At 40.1% G+C, this 19831-nt stretch overlaps 1 protein-coding gene across 4 annotated transcripts in view; it reads right to left on the reverse strand.

Annotated features, from left to right (window-relative positions):
* Positions 1 to 216: 216 nt before the first annotated feature.
* zfand2a (zinc finger, AN1-type domain 2A) overlaps positions 217 to 19831 on the reverse strand; it is a 50769-nt gene continuing 31154 nt past the window's right edge. For all 4 annotated transcript variants that reach the window (XM_072559257.1, XM_072559255.1, XM_072559256.1 and 1 more), the window contains 5 exons: positions 9408 to 9530; positions 6795 to 6855; positions 4959 to 5029; positions 2272 to 2350; positions 217 to 621 (listed from right to left, as the gene is read on the reverse strand). In XM_072559257.1, the coding sequence (XP_072415358.1) occupies positions 577 to 621; positions 2272 to 2350; positions 4959 to 5029; positions 6795 to 6855; positions 9408 to 9530 (379 nt within the window). In that variant the 3' untranslated portion in view covers positions 217 to 576. The remainder of the gene's footprint in view (positions 622 to 2271; positions 2351 to 4958; positions 5030 to 6794; positions 6856 to 9407; positions 9531 to 19831) is intronic.

A 19831-nucleotide genomic window follows, 5' to 3' on the forward strand; every position in this document is an offset into this window, starting at 1 on the left:
CCGGGAAAGCTCGTGTAGGATAAGGGTTGCAATGCACTTCTAGCAATGGCTGAAGCTGAAATGCCTTCCAATATTCATTCATATATGAATAATGGACACTCTGGGAGCCCAAGACTGGGAGGCCATCTTCCAGCCAGAAAGAGTGGGTTGCACCATTTCCTTTCATAGATGCAATTTTGCAACTCTTTAGATAGAAAAGATATTATTGACCACAAATTAGTTTGCACAGCAATTTTAAAATGTTTTATTCTCAGAAACAAATCAAATATCACACAATGCATGATTAAATAGAATAGTTGCATCTTGTGCTCTCTGACGCTATACATATTCAGCTTTGCAGTATTCAATTGCTTGTACTTATAAATTTACAAGAATAAAACAGAAAAGTTCAGATTTGTTAAGAGAATTATACAATCATAAGAGTTATAGGAGCATTCACGGAGCAAAAAGTATTTATTTCCTTAAACCGGAAGCTTGATTTTTCCTTCCCCCCACTATGGGAAGCAGGGTTCAGCGCCGTGGACATGGATTAAGAAATCGAAAACAAGGTAGTGCTATACAGTCAGGTTGCCAGAGTCAGGATAGTTTACAAGGCAAGGACCTGGAACTTCGCTGCTGTGTCTGAAACAAAATGAAAAAGTCAGCATCCATGAGCACAAGGGGCATGGAGGATTAGTATGCTGGTAAATGTACTGGCCTATTTGTCTGTGAAGACCTGTTACCAAATCCAGAAAGCATATAACAAGAATACCTAATCCCTGGCCCCACATGTCAAATATTTCTAATTAGCTCAGGTTTCCTGCTGAATACAGTAGATTGCAGCATTTCTCAACTCGGAGCTCAAACCATTGGACTTGGCTCATTTTTATTGATGACTTTCCTTTTGGTAATTGCAAATAAATTATTTGGCCTAAACTTCTCCAACTCAGGCAGTTAATTTTCCAATACTGGTTTCCTAACTATCGCTTGGCTATCAAGTCATATAGACCAAGACATAGCAAGGTTACTAAGCTAGAGAAACAGTACAGGGGAATTAACTGTCTTTCGCAGAGCAAATGGGATCTTTTGTTCATCTCAACTGAAAGTAGGAAAGTAGTTTAACATCTCAACTGAGGTTGGAACCTCCAAGAGTGCAGCAGTCCCTCAATTGGCATTGGCCTACATTCTGTATTCAAGTCACTAGTGGGACTTGAACCTATGAACTCTGTCTCAGGAGTGCACGTCAGCCACTGAGCAACAGCAATTTTCTTTTATTTAAAAATAGTTCTAGCTAAGACCAGTACGGCAACATCATGTCACCAGTTACCTGTAGACATGTGAAAAACCAAGAAACATCAGCATGATGGGTACACTCGTTCAATCGAGATTTTTGATAAAGAATCCTCTTTAGAAACAAAAATAATGGGGGGAGTTTGAGTAGGGTGGACTGTTACTGTTCTTCCATTGCTCTCAATACTGCACTGGATTCAGAGAGACAGACAGAGAGAGATGGGGGACATTTTGAATATTGAAGTGGGGCATTCTGCAAAAGAAATGTCAATGGAACGCAAGGTGCTCTGATAAACTCCGTCTCGAAGAGCTCTCAATCCCCATAATATATGGAGAATGAGAGAAGAATTGAAAGTTAAAATTTGCCTGCTCCTGAAGTCATCTGAAATTCAAACTAGTCTCCTTGATTTTATTAATTTAACGCTTCAGTGAATTTCATTGATGTCAGAGAGTTATCAGACGCAGTTGACAGGCAGCTGGGGCAGCTTAGCAGGAAATCCTTTCATGCTTTACACACACAAAAAGAAAGAGCCTTCATATTTTGCCCCCCTTCCATCAGTGTTTTTTAAATGTGGCCCGAGTCTCAATCAGAGCCTTTTAAAAAGTAATTAACTTCAAGATTTGTTTCGGATTATTTTTGTTCAAACCGTGGTTACCAATTACATAATAGGAGAATTGGGTAGGAATTAAGAGTCCAATTGTGGCAGTGGCCTGATCCAGTCATTAAGGCAACCAATTGAGTGTTTTAGTGATACTGCCCACATAACCTTATAAATTTAGCAGCTACAAATGCTCTGTAATTCAAAATCAGTTCTCCCAATTACATAGTGCCCATGATTTTAATTTGAAAGAATAGAAAAACTACTAAATTACTTTTAAAAATGAAAGTGGCCTAAAAGAAAAAAATCTGTTCATCGCAACTACAATAATGGAGGACATTAGTATCATTTCGGTTAAGAGACATCTGCAAAGTTACCACGCATTCCTTCAGCCCGAAATTACCTGCTGTTGTTGCCTGTGGAATTCTTCTTCACTGGCTGCAATAGCCCGTGCCAGGGCCAAGTCTTCCTGCTCTGCCTGGCTAATCATAGGACAGGAAAGATTGGGGGAGAAAATGTATATTCAACCACTTTTAAATGAAAAATTAAACATTGCAATCAAAGCCAACAATTGATCAGATCCCAACCAAATATTGAATGTAACACTTATCAGCTAGAACATAAGCAACTTACAAAGAATTTATTGCACAGAAACAGACTTTTTCGTCCAATTGATCATGTGGGTGTTTAACCTGCACATGTTTGCTACTAGAAGTCTTTGTCCTAGTTACCTTGAAATATCTGAATTCAAGTGGCTGCAGAATCGCTGAAAATCATAAGCAGCCAAAGCAAGGTGGCTTCAGGCTTATCTTTGTTAGAGCCTGCTCCAGCTGAAGTAATAAAGCATTGCTGGATACAGTTGCCATTAAAGCAGTCAGCTGGAGATACACAGCTAGGGCACAAGGTCAAAAAGACTCGGGGCCAGATTTTCCAAGGAGTGGTAATCTCACCGCACTCATATTAACATAATGAATGCTCCGCATTTCTGACAGAGGCTCTAATTAAGGTTCCTTTAGAAATATTCTGACAGGTCCTACACAGCATAGAACATATAGGAGAAGGCAAACTACACCCTCTTTCTCAAAGCAAACAGCTGCCATACTCTAATACTTAAAGGTTTAGCATCCCAGGCAGTTTGACAGCTTTTGTGAATCAAGGAGTACATAAAGCAATGAGAGGTTAGGGTGCCAGGGTATAAGGTGGCAAGGGGCCAGGCAAGTGAGGGAGTGTTTAAGCTTGGTCAGATTGGGTGGGAGATAATGAGTCCTGGAGGTATCAGAATCCAGCAGTGGGGAGAAGGATCCCCAAATGCAACACCTAACTAAGCTTCAGAAACAATTATTGGCAATAGAAGCATCTGGGTCTAGATTTCCTTGGAGGAGTTCAATTGAAAATACAAAACCAGGGAATGAGATTTTCTCCTTTCTGGGCCCAACTACTCATCTGGATATTCCAAAGAAGTTACACTCTGGCCTTTCAGGATGCAGTGTACTGGGTTCCCATTCTGACTGACTTCCATTGAACACAGGCATAGAGTTTAATTTCTTTACAATGGCAACCAAGAATATCAGCCACTGAATGAAACAGCTGCTTGCTCTTTGTTTGAATGCTACCCTGTGTCTATTCCACAAATTACAAGCTCTCAGCTTTGATCATGGTTGACAAAATTACCTTTCATCGACTTTATGTCAAAATCCACCGTCCTCCACTGCATTCTGTTTGAGGTATGTTTGAACATGCTGCAGCAGTATGCTGGGATCCAGATTCAAAACTATATACCCAAGCTTTTGGCTTCAAATGCATGAGACACTAAAAACTACAGGGTACAACTGCTCCATTAAAACCAGAGGCTCCTGCCTTTTGCATCGGTAATATGCTGCCCAATATCCATAATTTGCAACTCTGGTTTCCCATCTTAAAAGTAAGGAGATGGAAGTAGTTGATCTGTACCATATTGTCAATCCACAAATAAAGGCTAAGACACACATGAAATTGTATATCTATAAAATGATTGCAGATAGAGGCACACACAGTAAGGAATATTACAGCATCACAAGCTGGACTTAACACTGCTGCATCTTTGTTCTTTTGCTGACTTTAATTCCAGTTGTTGCAACGTGTCATGAAATTTCAGTTTCCTGCAAACTTCTCTCTGCATCCATTGATGCTATACCTGATAAATGTTGCTGTTTAACTTGTCTGGTGCATGCTTTCACAGCTGCAACCCAGCTGAGTGCTCTCACTGACAAAGGACAGTGACCCTAAATATTGAAGCTGCAGCTTTACAATGAAAACGAACACCAGGGCTCCTCTGGAAGCTCCAGATCCCAACTGCAGGGCACCCTGGCAGTTCCAGACACCAACTACAGGGTCTCTCTGAGAGCTTCATTTCGAGTGGAGTATTCATGTTAAACTAAGTTGTCAGATCAAGATGATCTTGAGTTAGGTTAGAGTGCCAATTCAGCTCAGTAAGACAGCGATCAGAGTGGGGTGTTACAACTGCAACGTTGACTTCTCTATCTTGTGATGCTGCCTGGCTTGCTGTGTTCTTCCAACATCCTGCCTGTCTACCTTGGATTCCAGCATCTGCAGTCTATTTGTCTCTAAGCAGTGCCTCTAGGTCAACAAGTTAGGCACAAGCAGCTATCTATAACAAGCATAAAGCTAGTGCTTCCAAAAAACCTATTGGACTATAACCTGGTGTTGTGTGAATTTAAACTTTGTACACCCCAGTCCAACACCGGTGTCTCCAAATTATAATAAGCATGACACTGAAAATCTTTTTTGAAAACATATCACTTTATTCCAAATGTGCTTGAAGGGCCAGGGCCACATTTAGCTGTTATGCTCCCATAGACCAAAAGCCTCAAACTCCATCACAGTGAACATAGGTAAATGCTGTGTGCCCTGAAGAAATCACCAGTAGAACCACAGCATAGGCTTTTATGAAAAAGATGAAACTGAGAAACAGAACTTGATAGCTATGTGAATAAGCCTAGACCAAAACTTTCTATGGCTCTCGTTCAATTAAAATTCCCAATAGGTAGGCAGATATAGATCTCCAAAAGCTCCCAGAGCTTTGGGTTTTACCTGGGAGGTGCATTCCTGGAAGATTCGGCCAGTGATCTCTCCAAAGCTCTTTGCAGGGCTTGCTCTTCACTCTATAAAATAAAAATTCACTCACAATAACACTGGTTTACTTTGTGTCTGGGAATCAGATTTAGTGCATGATATTCAGTGTAATTTCTACAGCTACATCATAATTAGAGGGTGAATCAGAACTGAATTTCTTTATAAAGCCAAGTCCTTAAGGAAGGTCTGCATTTACTGCTAGAGTTTTCAAAGCCATGTGAATTATAAAACTGCTTACAAGTCAATTTCATTATTTTCCCAATTTACTTGTAGTGTGGGGCTGATCTATTGACTATTAAACTGTGCACATTATATGCATGCAGTTAGCTCAAGTTTTGCAATCTGCCTCTGATCTCCATTGATGCATGGGAAAAACTGAGGAAGGCCAGTGACGATGAAAGCACAATGCTGGGCTGTACAAATGGACTGAGGTCTGTCTGTCCACAGCCAGACTTGTGGCAGCAATACATTCCCATAACTGCAAACTATACAGCTGATGATTGCTACTGCTTGGAGTTGCTTTGTTTTTATTATTCATTCATCACTGAGGGCATCACTGACCAGAACAGGGTTTATTATCTAACCCTAACTGTGCAGACAGCAGTTAAGAATCAACCACATTGCCATGGGTCTGGAATTCACATGTAGGGCCAGACCAGTTAAGGATGGCAATTTCCTTCCCAAAAAGGACACTACTGAACCAGATGGGTTTTTCTGACAATTGACAATTCGGCGAGAAACCCCTGCCGTGCAAATATATCAAACGACAGTTAATTTGCTTCCCAAGACCACAAAAAAAGGCACTCTTGCAAACAGATCTCGCAATGTAAATTAAGTTGGACACTGCTAGGTCTATGGGAGTTACAAGCATCTATTGCACACATGTACTCCCTCATATCAGATTTTAACACTACCTGTGACATAACTGTTTATGCCTTTTCAGTGTTCTCATATAAAGTAGGCCTGGCACCATATTAATTCATAAGGAACTTCATACACCCATAGAATGGCCACACACTTATGTAATGAAGAAGCCATTTATTCATATTCAGCTGTTATTTTGACTAAAATGTGAAGGATGTGTAGCAGTTCATTTTGGATACCGCATACTAATGGACTCATTTTCATAATGCCCTTGGCTAGCCAAAACAAACAGCCAGGTTACTGAATGACTATGCAGAAAACAATACCAGGTCATTCCTGCTCCAGGTGGAAACAGTTCAGCTCATTTTCAGGCCATGCTCTCTCAGTCATCTTCAAAGAGGCCCACGAGATTAAGAGAGCCGAGAAGTTGAAGTTCCACCTAATATTAAATTCAAACCCATTGCAATTTCACCCAGCACTAACAAGTGTGCCAAAGATCAGGAATAAAATGGAAACATAGATCAACATCTTAAGATGGAACAGAAGGGAAGGTTTTAGTAATGTTAGCATAAGTCAAGAAAGAGATTTGTGTCTATTTTTGACACATTACTGATACTGGCTCTTTTAAAACTCCATCTCTACTGATAAAGTGTGGCATATATTTTTAATTATATACGTACTGTTGATTCGGGTTGCATGTACATTTCCTACCTGAGAATCATGCTTTTCTCAAGAGCTACAAGGAAATGCCATGGTGCCAGTGATGCCGTTCAATAAAATTCAGATGTTTCTGAATACCCTGTCAGTTAGTTATCAATTTTCTCTTGACACAACAGTTATTCAAAAAACATTTACCTAGTCAGGACACCACCATAACACAAACTCCTGCCCTCATTTTAGAAGGGTTATCGCAAATTGCTTCAGACTTACCAATCCCCCTTGCAGGGATGCAGATTGAGGGACAGGTCTCTGTGATGATCTTGGTGGGTTACTGTAATTAAAACAAAAACAAATATCAGTCAATTTCTCATCTCAAAGGCAACTGGTTTCCCAAAGTGACATCTACTAACTTCAGGCACTATAAATAAATTCTCTCCTGGCACTATGTCTACTGCAGGACTAAATCAGACCGTTCTGGAAAGTCCCAAGCTTGATCTGTGATGAATGGCTGATGTAAGCTAGGATTGTAGCAATACATCTATAAATATTCTTCAATATTCCTTAACTGGGAAAGGGTGAAATATAGGGTACAGTATTACAAGACAAACAGTAGACTATTAATCACATGCAAATATTTGAACTATACATGATTTTGAACAAAATATCCTATGACCCAGCAACCACGTTCAATACAGAATTCTCTGAACAATAGGGGTTGGATTTGAAGAGATAGTGGGAGAATCTATTGATTATCATTCCCTTTACGTGAAGGAAGATGGGAATAATTGTGAAGAGAAGCTATCCCAGGATACTGGAAACATCATTTAGAAGCCAAATAAATGACAATATTTGGTTAAGCCCATTAGTTACTTATCTACCAGAACATGATGGGGATTTGAGGAATGAGAAGCACATATTGTTACCAGTGTTTGTTCCTCAATGTTTTGTGAATAAACTTGAAAATGTAAAAAAAACTGTATTTAAAAAGTGCTTTGCATAACCAACTGACATCTCAATATTTTACAGCCATTAAATACTTATTTTTGAAGTATAGTCACTTGTAAAGTAGAAAAAGTGGCAATGGCAAAATTGATAATAACCTGATTAACTTTAATGTTGATTGAGAGATAAACACTGACCAGGGCACCAGGAATAATTTCAATGCTCTTCGTCAAAGTAGTGACATAGGACACTCAGATGTGTCTGAATAGCATACAGTTTAACGTGTCATCTGAAACACAGCACCTCCAAATGTGCATGCCCACCCCCCACCTCCCCAGAACTTTATTGGAGTGTTAGCCCAGATCTGCACATTCAAGCCTTGGAGTTGGACTTGAACTTGGCACCTTGTAACTCAGAGGTAAGAGCAAAGATGTTTGAAGATGACTGTGAGCATGGCCTAAACAAAAAGAGGCTGAACTGTTTCCACCTGGAACAGCAAGGACCCAGAATTGCTTTCTGGTCATTCAGTAGCCACAGGAATATAGTAAAATGTCCAATTACAATTTATAAGAGGACTCACAAAATTTCATAGTGATATTAGGATACCTTGGTCAAAGCAGTTTTAGAAAGAATCATAAAAGGAAAAGAAAGGGATTCAGATGTAGTCCCAGAATTTAGAACCCATGTGATAAAAGTCAAATCTGTCAATGTTGGTGTGGTTAAAATTGGGCAACAGAAGGAGCCAGATGAGCAGCACAAATCCTACAGCTGGAGGATGTTATTGATGTATAAATGAATTAAATCTCTCTATTTGGTCTCGTTTATGCTATCACATTCAAAATATTTATCAAAATGAAGTGACGGTTCCTAAATACATCCAGATCATTTGTGGTCTGTTATCAGATAATTATGAAAAGACATTCAAGGCCCACGAGCATAATGCAGGAGTTCTCTCAGCCAGGTAATTGGGGGGGGGGGGGGACTGCAAACAGCAAGTGCAACAGAAGATGGTCATTCAGGCTTCAACCCCTCTTTCCATAGAGAAGGGAAAATAAACGGCTCACTTACAAAACTCTTCCTTTGCAAGTGGGTAACCGCTGAGGTCATGCCTTTTAGTAACACTTGCACAAACAAATGTTTCCTCCAGATGTGAAGCAGAACAGGAGTTGGTCATTCAGTCCCTTAAACCTGCTCTGCTATTCAAATTCATTACGGCTGATCTGTATCCAACCTGGTTCCATGTCTTGTTCCACATTCACAGCTAAAAAGTCATCAACAAGAGGAATTGAGTATAGAAGCAAAGAGGTGCTTCTGCAGCTGTACAGGGCCCTGGTGAGACTACACCTGGAGTACTGTGTGCAGTTCTGGTTTCCAAATTTGAGGAAAGACGTTCTGGCTATTGAGGGAGTGCAGCGTAGGTTCACGAGGTCAATTCCTGGAATGCCAGGATTACCTTACACTGAAAGACTGGAGCGACTGGGCTTGTATACCCTTGAGTTTAGAAGACCGAGAGGGGATCTGATTGAGACATATTGAGACATATAAGTTTATGAAAGGATTGGACACTCTGGAGGCAGGAAACATGTTTCCGCTGATGGGTGAGTGCCGAACCGGAGGACACAGCTTAAAAATACGGGGTAGACCATTTAGGACAGAGATGAGGAGAAACTTCTTCACCCAGAGTGTGGTGGCTGTGTGGAATGCTCTGCCCCAGAGGGCAGTGGAGGCCCAGTCTCTGGATTCATTTAAGAAAGAGTTGGATAGAGCTCTCAAAGATAGTGGAATCAAGGGTTATGGCGATAAGGCAGGAAGAGGATACTGATTAGGAATGATCAGCCATGATCATATTGAATGGCGGTGCAGGCTAGAAGGGCTGAATGGCCTAGTCCTGCACCTATTGTCTAACCTCAGTCAATTCAGTGTGTGGTCTATTGACTTTACCTGTTATAATGTGAATGCACGGATGCATTAAGTCCATTTGGCCGACTGCTAGATGCCTCTTTGCTTGTTGATGGCATTGCACTGGATTTCGAAGTCCCCTGAGCTCTCATAATTGCAGCATTACTTTAAAAACAAAAAAGTTAAATTATTGTTATTGCTTTAAGACCTGGTCACATGCAGTCTGACAGAAGCTAGAAACCAGACACAACCAGTTATCTGTTACATAAACCTTTATGAAAGTTTCAAGTAAATTGAATCTATGGTACTTATCCTGTTGCCTACCCATAGCACAAATGTACAGGGTGATCAGTATACTTTCTCTTACAGAGCAAGACAGTAATCCATATTGAAAGCCACTGAAAAAGGCCTCAGACAGAGTTGAAGCAGCACTGAAGTTACATTTACATCAGGACCCAGACAAACCAAAATCACGACAAACTGACACTGCTTCATTTAAGAGCCTGTTGGCTGCAACTGAATTTAAGCAAAAGAAAATAAACATAGGAGTGGCCTTGCTGAATCTCCACACAAGGTAACCTTACTGCAGCAAGATTGCTATAACTCCTCCAGGTATCAATAGCATTTGCAAAGACAGGAATCTGAAAAAGGACTACCAAATTCCCTATATATGAGCTGGAAAGCCCACAAATGTCAGATTCAAATCGGCTCTTTAAACAAATGGATGGAACTATGTTTTTCAGATTTAGCAATTACAGAACTAGGTAATGCAGCCAACTTTAGGGACAAACAATGATCCATAAATAAATGCACTATGGAAAGGTATCACAGAAAGATGGCTTGACATGATAAAAGAGGTGCCAAAACCACATGATTTTGGCCATAGAGATGAACTAGGTATCTCAAGAGGCAAAAATTTTTAAAGGGAAAGCAGAGCATGTACTCAAAAGTACTTGGACAGAAGATATCGACAACAGCTACCTTAGGGACAACAGCATGGCATACCATGCATTGGGCAGGGATTAACAATGGCAGAGAAGACAGCAAGGATATGAGTCATGCCAAAGTCACCAACCACAGCAACACAAAGAACCTCAACCCCCTCATGAGATTCCATTACTCCATTGGCCCACAATCACTACAGTAAATACAATATATGGCGATGGCTTTTCATTCTAACTACTGACTACTTTACCGCATCTACAACAGACAACTAAAGTTTCAAACAGTCTATGACAGACACAATGAGTATGACAGTCAATTGTTGATATAGCTGAAGAGATAACGTGCGAAAATAGGATACAGTATACAGGCAGATCTTTCAAGAATGTGTGTGTCAAATGGGGTATAAACCATGGACAGCTTCACATTATCCCAGATCGAATCGTTTGCATCGATAATGCAATCAGAACATTTAGGGCGACAAAACAAGATTGTTTGGATTGTTCAGTATTACCCAAGAACCACACCTGTCAATTGATGCTCCCTTTAAGTTGCACGTACACGAATGCATGCAGCTGCTCCAAGGTGTTGCAATGAGTAGTTCCAAACATTGCTGCCACACAAGGACCGAGAAGGCCCGTGCAGCCAGTAAGAGTGAGAGGGGAAACACTACTCTCAATGCAAACTTAGCATCACCAACTGAAGTCAATTTTAGGAGGCAAGCTAGAATAACCTTGCTGAGCCATCACCTGTTGAATTTCTGAGAGATACAGGCCAAACCTCTTGAAAAACAAGGGTGCATGAAAATGATGCATGACTGACATTCAGGTATGGAACAGCCTAATCTTTGTGTAGAATATATGGTCAGATTCATAGATCCTACACAGAGAACCTAGTTACCTACAGAGGTACAAAAAGCGTGCAGTGAACCTAGATCCTATGAAGTCTCAACACTGAAGGAGCAACTTTGAGCAACAGAACTCAACTCGAGGAGTTGCACAACATTCCAAATGTGCAAAAACCCAAAAGTAAGTTTGAATTATCGGGTGTGAAAGACCATCACAACAATCAACATGTTAACATGCAAGACTCTAATACATCCACAAGTTGGGAACACCCAAGTGTAAAATCTAGACTGCTGCAAATGATACCATCACAAGATCAGGAAGGACTGTCAAACTATGTATACATTACAAAGATATTTAGACTCAAATTTTTCAAGGATTGTTTATTCGTTAATAGCTTTAAAACTGCGCTCTCTGTACACATTTAGTGTATGCAATTTTATAAAAAGTGGGATATTGTGTTATTGCTTCAAGAGCTGTATTGATTTGGCACAGTTATAGGGTCTCTCTAACTCTGCACTCTCACGTCCCAGAGGTGGGTCATGACATATCTGAAGAGGTTGATTAAAAATATATTTTACATTTTTTTTTAATGATTTGTATAATGAGACAAGGACCAGGATTAAACCACGTCATGTACAGTTCAACAGAAGCGACCTAGAGTCCTGAAGCACACATGCTATCTAACTGCAAATTAGTTTGAGCTGTAAAGTAAGTCCACATCAGAGTTTTCAATTAAACTGCATCCAAGCTCGTTAATCTGTGAGACTTACTAAAAACAAAAAAAATAAAAATGTCAAAATAGCATTTACACAATAAAATTTCAGTTGTCACAATTGCTGCTTTAGTTTCAACTAGGACTCTTATTAGGAGTCAGGATATAGGTGCCACATTACACAAAATATGAATGCCATTGCTTTTTGGTGTAGTCAGTCACTGTAGATGGAGAGATACATTTCACAATAAAATTGCAGACTGAATTATGTAATTCAATGCCAGCAATCTGCAGTCTCACCCCATTTCATAGAAGATATTCACATCACACAAAAAGGTTTCAGCTCTTAAAGAAACAGATCTTCCAGCATTTCAGCTCCCACTGACCCAGTGTAGAATTTCAGGCTCTCTTGTACTGATTCTTTCTCCCCCTATTTGCCCCCCAATTTTCTTCCTCTGTTGTGTGTTATTGAATTAATGACCCAGGACTTTTTGGGAAGCACCAATCAATTCGGCTTTGATTATTTGTGACAGAATAATGGTTTCGGAAGCAGTCCATGGCATAAGAGAGATGGCAAACACCATTACTTTGGACATTGTACACTGAAATAAAATATTCTTGCTTCAACACAGCTCTGATTCAAATTGATGCACTAATATTATGTACACACTAACCTGCAACAGATTAGTCAAAGGAAAAGCTATTTAAAAATTTTAACCTTAAGCTACTGAGCTAAATGACAAAATAAGTACTTACTAATTAGATACTGCTGAGTTTCTGGATTAACTGAATGACTGCTACAGAGTCATGTCATTTCTGAAGGTGGAGCCCATTAAAGCTGCTGCCAATTGAATTCGATAGAACATCACCCCATAACCTGAGTTACTAGTTGAGTCCAGGAAGAAAGCAAAGACTCTGAATGAGAGATTAAAACAAATCTGGAATTGTTGTGCAGTACAGCTAAAAGATAATATTGTAATATAAAGAGTATGGGTGTACTGCCAGCAGAAACAATTGCAACCCTAACCACATATCTCTGAGCAATTATTAATAGCAGATCTTAACAACAAAAAGTGCCAAGGAATAGGGGCAATAGGCAAATTCACCCTCAAAAATACACAAGAATCAATGATTGTATGACAGAGGAGAGAAACTTCACCCAAGTTCTAGAAATACACCGAATGTGAAAAAGCTGCTGCTTCAATTTCAGACTGTTTTCTCCAATGGTTATTGTCTCAGCTCTTCCAATCACAGGTTTGCTCTCTACCACTCTTGCTGCATTCCAAGAGATAGAATCTATTAGAGAAGCAAAGGCCGGATAGAGGGAACTTGTGATTGGGAGAGTTAGAATGGTTATTCTAGATGGTCCCACTGTCTCTAACATGTTGAACACACCCTAAAACAACTAAATTAAGGGACAGCAGGATGGCAAAAAGCAGCAAAAGGCCTCACTCAACAACATTCATCCAAGCTCAGCAGCTGCAGTGCTTGAGTTGGGTCTGGCTCCTGGCTAAAGTCAAGGGGATGGACAGTACAGAATCATGAATGTCAGTGAAGGAAGTGAAATAGCAGATGGAGAAACAGCAGGACCATCACCTGAATCGACTCGACTGCCTGGCATTCTCATTCTTTAAACAACAGCAAAACTTTGATGATTAGATTAGCTTAGATTAGATTCCCTACAGTGTGGAAACAGGACCTTCGGCCCAATAAGTCCACACCGACCGTCCGAAGAATATCCCACCCAGACCCATTTCCCTCTGACTAATTCACCCAACACTATGGGCAATTTAGCTTGGCCAATTCACTTGACCTGCACATCTTTGGGAGGAAACCGGAGCACGCAGACACAGGGAGAATGTGTAAACTCCACACAGACAGTCGCCCAAGGCTGGAATCGAACCTGGGTCCCTGGCACTGTGAGGCAGCGGTGCAAACCATGGAGCCACCATGCTCTGCACAGACATTCTCAAGAGGACAACTAATTTTGATTTTCTGTGCAACGCATAGCAGGAGCATTGCCACAGTCAGAAATATGGCTGCTTGGAAGATTTACTACATCAAACTGAAGGAAATTATGAGTGGTTCAAGCAATAGACAATCTCAAGGAAGGTGTGGGTGCTTGGTGAATTAATGATGGTGCTACTGGCTCAATGCTGCTAGTCAAATTTTGCCTAAGTTTTTATCTTTATATTTTACTTAAATTGAATGCACAATGATACTAAAGCTTTAAGAGATGTATTTTAACCTTGTTTTTATTTGAAGAGACATTTTAAGGTAGAGGTGTTTATTGAAATCTCTTAAACAGCACGTGAGGCCTTTTTTTAAAATTGGAATAATAGAAGTAGCCTGAATGGGTGGGGTCAAGCTCCCCAGAACCGGGAATTTTAGTTTTAGGTTTTTACTAACAGTTGTTGCTGGGGTCTTGAAGCTAGGTGGAAGCTGCAGTACATCTCTCCCTGCCACTCAAGTTTTATATTGATATCTTTCTTCCTGGACTAGAGATCTACTTGTGAGACAATTTATTTTCCTAAATTTGCCTTTGTCCAGGTTGTGTTTATGGGGTGTTACTATATTGGAATAGTTACTGTTTAGTAGTAAAATAACCAATTTCCAATAAGTTACACCAATTTCTTCTACCTTTTCTTTATTTATACACTATAATTAAAATACAAGTGTGTTTAGCTGGTAGTTTGACGAATATAATTGCTTCTGGAATGCAACGCCTGACACTTACCATTAAACTAAGAAAAAGTTAAGGTCTGGGTTGTTTTCTTAAAACATCATGAAGAGGCTTGGTCTGGTCCATAACAAGTGTGAAGCTTATGTAAATTCAGCTTCTGGTTTTAACAAGATGGCCTTAATAAATTATTAATATGTTTGAAAAATTGAATATAAATCAGGGAAAGCCTTGTGGACCATAGTAAAAGAGTAAGGGGGAAACAGACTAAATTTGGTAGCTCTTTCTCAAAGGGCTGGCACAGGTATGATGGACCAAATTGTCGTCTCCTTCACTGTAACATTCTATGATTTTCAACTGTTAGCATATTGTTATGACACAGGGTAAACGCTGCTGCTTAATTTAAAACCAGCAACACAGAAAAGACTTATCCCATGCAGCAATTTGTAAAAGTTTGAGTGGTCAGGAACTATGTACAGTAAAAATTAACAACTTTATTTCTTAAAGTATAACAGAGAATACATAGTTAACTACGTACAAGTCTTTACTCTAACCTTTTACCTTCCCTTCTATAATACTAATCCGATAAAACTCTCAATTAAGATTTACAAAACAACACTTCTTATCTCAAAACCAGGCAGCTGTTGTTTCTTGTCTTCTGATCTTCCTGCGTCTTCTTTTCTCCTTGTTAGGAATTTCTGTGTCACATGTTACTGATCGAAAAGGTACATTTAAGAGATCTTTTTTAAGCAGTCTGTTACATAATAGTACTTGGCAGTTCTCCTCTCAACTGTTCAATTCCCCCCCCCCCCCCCCCCCCCCAGTCTTATACCCCAGAGCATCGGATTCTGTCATTGGCTTTTAAGATTGTCAATATACTCAATTCAAACTTGATTGGAAATTGGTATTATTTTGGGGTTATAATTTAAACTGATAGGCCAAATTCAAATTTGTTTTTGTCTCCAGGCAATGAACTAATCGAGTTGTTCGACCCAGCGTTACATACATTGTTGCCTTATTGAGAACACTTGGTGCTGTATCCAGTAGTTCTGCTGCATTTAACTCTTAAAAGTACACCCTAATTTTCATAACTCCTCCCTCATGAAAAAAATGAACCATCATAATGAAAAGATGGCTTTTTTTCCCAACCTTTTAAACACATTACCCTAACATACTGATAACTTTCATATAAGTTCATCTTAATTTCTTTCTATATACTTACATATAAAGGCAAATCTCATCTAAACTCAGTCAGTTAAATCCGTGATAACACGTCTGCGATTACATTCCTCTGACCCATAACATGTATGATTTTTAAATTAAAAGTCTGTAACATAAGACTCCAACGAAATAGCCTCATGTTCTTGTCTTTAAAACATTCCAAGAATATAAGCGGATTGTGGTCAGTGCACACAATCACCTCTAACACATTGTTCACAACGTACACATTAAAATGTTCTAAGGCCAGTAGCAAACTTAACAGTTCCTTTGATTGTGGAGTATTTCTTCTGTTGGATGTTGATCTTTTTTGAAAATTAACCAACTGGTAGTTCAATCACATCCTCATTTTCCTGTAGGAGTACAGCTCCAACTTCAATGTCACTCACACCGATGGTGACTTTAAAAGGTTTTGAAAAGTTTGGTGTAGCTAAAACTGGTTTGGTGGTTAATAACAATTTCAAATGGTCGAATGCTTCCTGGCATGGTTCTGTCCATCGAAACTTTGTGTTCTTCTTCAGCAAGTCGGTAAACGGTGCCACTACACTGCTGAAGCTTGGAACAAATTTCCAATAGAATCCGCCGAGTCCTAAGAATTGAAGTTGGTCGTGGAAATTCCTCGATGGCCTTTGTCTTTGCATTCCATGGGGTCAACCTTCCATGACCAATGTGTCCCACGAACATCACCTCTGCTTTCACGAATTCAGTTTTATTTAAGTTTATCACCAGTTTTGCTTCTCGTAGTCAAACAGCTCTGCCAACTGCACCATGTGATCTTTCCAGGACTTACTAAAGAAAACTACATTGTCCGAATAGACTGCAAAGTTTGTTAACCCAGCCACAACTCTGTTCAAGAGTCTTTGGAAGGTGGTGGGCACATTCTTCATTCCAAAGGGCATCACTTCAAACTGATATAGCCCATTTGGGGTTACAAACAGAAATTTATTTCGCCGTCTCTGATAAAGGTACCTGCCAGTAACCATGCATTAAGTCGAACTTGCTGATGTAACTAGCTTGACCGACTTTCTCGATACAGTCCTCCAATCTAGAAAGTGGATATGAGTCTGATTTTGTAACGGCATTGACCTTCCAATAATCCATGCAGAATCGTTGAGACCATCCGGTTTAGGAACTAAGATGACTGGTGAACTCCACTTGCTCTGGCTTGGTTCAATGATGTTCTTATCGAGCATGGCCTCCACCTCCATGTGGACCTGTCTGGCTTTGATGATTAAGCAGGCAGGGGTGTTGTTTTATTGGAGCAGTATTCCCTATGTCTACTTCTTGTACAGTAGAATTAGTCCTCCCCATCTGGCTCTTACATATGTCCTTATACTTTAGTAACAAATCTTTCAACTCCGTTCTATGTTCCTGAGACAGATAGCGTACTAATCTATCCCACTCCTCAAGGACTTCATTTCTTAATCTATTTTGAGGCACCTCAAAATCCATATCATCTGGATTTGATTCCTCACTCTGCGGAGCAGTAACTAACACTTGTTTTTGTAGTTCTTTCTCTCTAGTGTAATACGGTTTCAATATGTTGACATGACATACCTGATAACCGTTTATTCTATCTGCCATCTTTACTAAATAGTTCACCAGACTCAACTTTTTCTCAATTTGATTGAGACCATTAAACCTGGCTTTGAAGGGATCTCCTATCACTGGTAAGAGTATTTGCACGTTATGCCCTTGGGAAAGTATCAGAGTCTCAGTTTTTATCTGCCACCTGCTTCATGCTACACTGTGCCCTCTTTAGGTGCAATTGAGCTAACTCATCTACTTGAATTAATCTCTCCATCACCTCCAATACATAATCTAACTGTGAGATCTCCGACTTTGGTCCTGTCAATTTTTCTTTCATTAATTTCAAAGGGCCTCTAACTTCATGACCGGATATTAACTCAATGGAAGTGAACAGAGTAGATTCATTTGGGACATCTCTAATGGCAAACAATATGAATGGGATACCTTTATCCTTCGGGTAATCCTGACGTTATGCTCTTACCATAGTCTTCACTGTCTGACGCCACCTTTCTAAAGCTCCCTGAGATTCAGGATGATTTGCAGTGGATTTAAAGTGCTGTATACTTAAGCTGTCCATAACCTCCTTAGAAAGCCTCGCAGTAAAAGTAGACTCTTGGTCTGACTGAATCGCTCTGGGTAACCCATACAGTGTGAAGAAAGCTACTGACTGTAATGGAATTGCCTCTGGAAATCTGGTAGAGACATTCATTATGGTTAACAAGTATTGGTTCCTACTTTTAGTTCTCAGGTGGGGACCTACACAATCAATTATAACCTGCATGAAAGGTTCTTCAAATGTGGGAATTGGCAACAAAGATGCTGGTTTTATTACCATCTGTGGCTTACCTACCATTTGGCATGTATGACACATGTGGCAAAAGGTAACCACATCCTTGTGCATTCCAGACCAATAAACAGGTTTTTGTACCTTAGCCTGAGTCTTTCATACCCCTAGGTGTGGTTCATATGCTACCCGCTTCACTTCCTCTCTATGCTACTGGCAACACAATCTGGTGCACTTTGGTCAATTTCTCCTCTGCACTAACCTGCCGTGGTCTCCATTTCCGTCTGAGGATTCTATCTTTCAGATAATAACCCTCTGGAATATTTTCTGCCTCCTTTTCAGAGTATGCATCCACATATCTTTTGTCATCTTGTCATGCTGTTGCAAATCTCTTAGCCTTTCAGAACTGTACACTTCTGTCTGACCCTCTGCCTGTTCAGGCTTTTCCTGCACCAATACATCAAACAGGGTATCTGGTAACTGAATCTCAACTCCATCTTTTTCTTTACTTTTCACTTCATGCTGTGACTTACGATAGTGGGATCTGGTTACAACATAATCTGAGAAAAACTAGGATATTCTATTTTAACTCCTTGGTCTTGCTTGGGCTTCTCCACAACATGGGGCATCACTCCCACCTTGAATCCTGCCAAATCATTCCAAAGAACAAACAATTCCTGGAACTGACACTCCTGTCAATCAGTCCCACAGTAACTTCCCCAGTCTTGAGTTGGCACTTCAACCTGATCTTACATAGGGGAATGCTAAATTTCTGACATCTGTCCCACAAATTACCACTCTCATGGGTAACAGATCAGAAAGAGTGCATATTTGCTCATCTCTTACTACCAGCGACTGGTCAGATCCTGTGTCTCTCAAAATTATAACTTCTTGTCCTTCTCCCCCTGTTCTTTCTGAGCAAACTTTACCCACAGTGGCAAATTCTTTGTAGAGATCAGGTATTAACTCCATACTCAGTCCCTGCCTAGGCTGTGCACTCTCCTGCAGCTCCTCGGCTCTTCTTGGGGTCTCCTTTACTAACTTCATTAACGCCACATCTTTTCCCATTGTGCCTTTCTTTAATGACCAGCACTGTGTCTTTACATATCCCATTTTCCCACAGTGGAAACATGTGAGGCCTCTGACCTCCTTTCCACCCTCTTGGACTTCTCTTTCATCCTGTGGTAAAATCTTACGAGTGCTCTCTACTCTTGGTTTAATATAGGATTTCCCCTTCTCCCAACTTCTATCCCTCACAGGATGAAATTCTGGCTGGAAGCTTGTCTGATGCACCAACATGTACTTGTCTGACATTTCTGCTGCCCTTCTCACTTCCTGAACTTTCTGTTCCTCCAAGTGAATTTTTTATCATCTTGAAGTGAGTTTTTAAACTCCTCCAGCAGAATAATCTCTCTTAGAGCCTCAAATGTCCTATCTATTTTCAAAGCATTCACCCATCGATCAAAATGACTATGCTTAATTCTTTCGAACTCAACCAAGCCTGACCCGGTTCCTTCTTTAGGTTTCTGATCGGCTTTTCATGTGCTTCTGGTACCAATGCATGAGCATTCAAAGTAGCCTGTTTAACCTCTTCATAATCTCTTGAGCCCTCATCTGACGTGGCAAATACCTCACTAGCTGTGCCTACCAGTTTAGTCTGAAGTAGCATTACCCATAAATCCTCAGACCACTCCATCCGACTAGCCAATTTTTAAAAATGAAATAAAGGGGGCTTCAACATCTTTCTAATCA

This window comes from Chiloscyllium punctatum, chromosome 40 (assembly GCF_047496795.1).
Source record: "Chiloscyllium punctatum isolate Juve2018m chromosome 40, sChiPun1.3, whole genome shotgun sequence".
Lineage (NCBI taxonomy): Eukaryota > Metazoa > Chordata > Chondrichthyes > Orectolobiformes > Hemiscylliidae > Chiloscyllium > Chiloscyllium punctatum.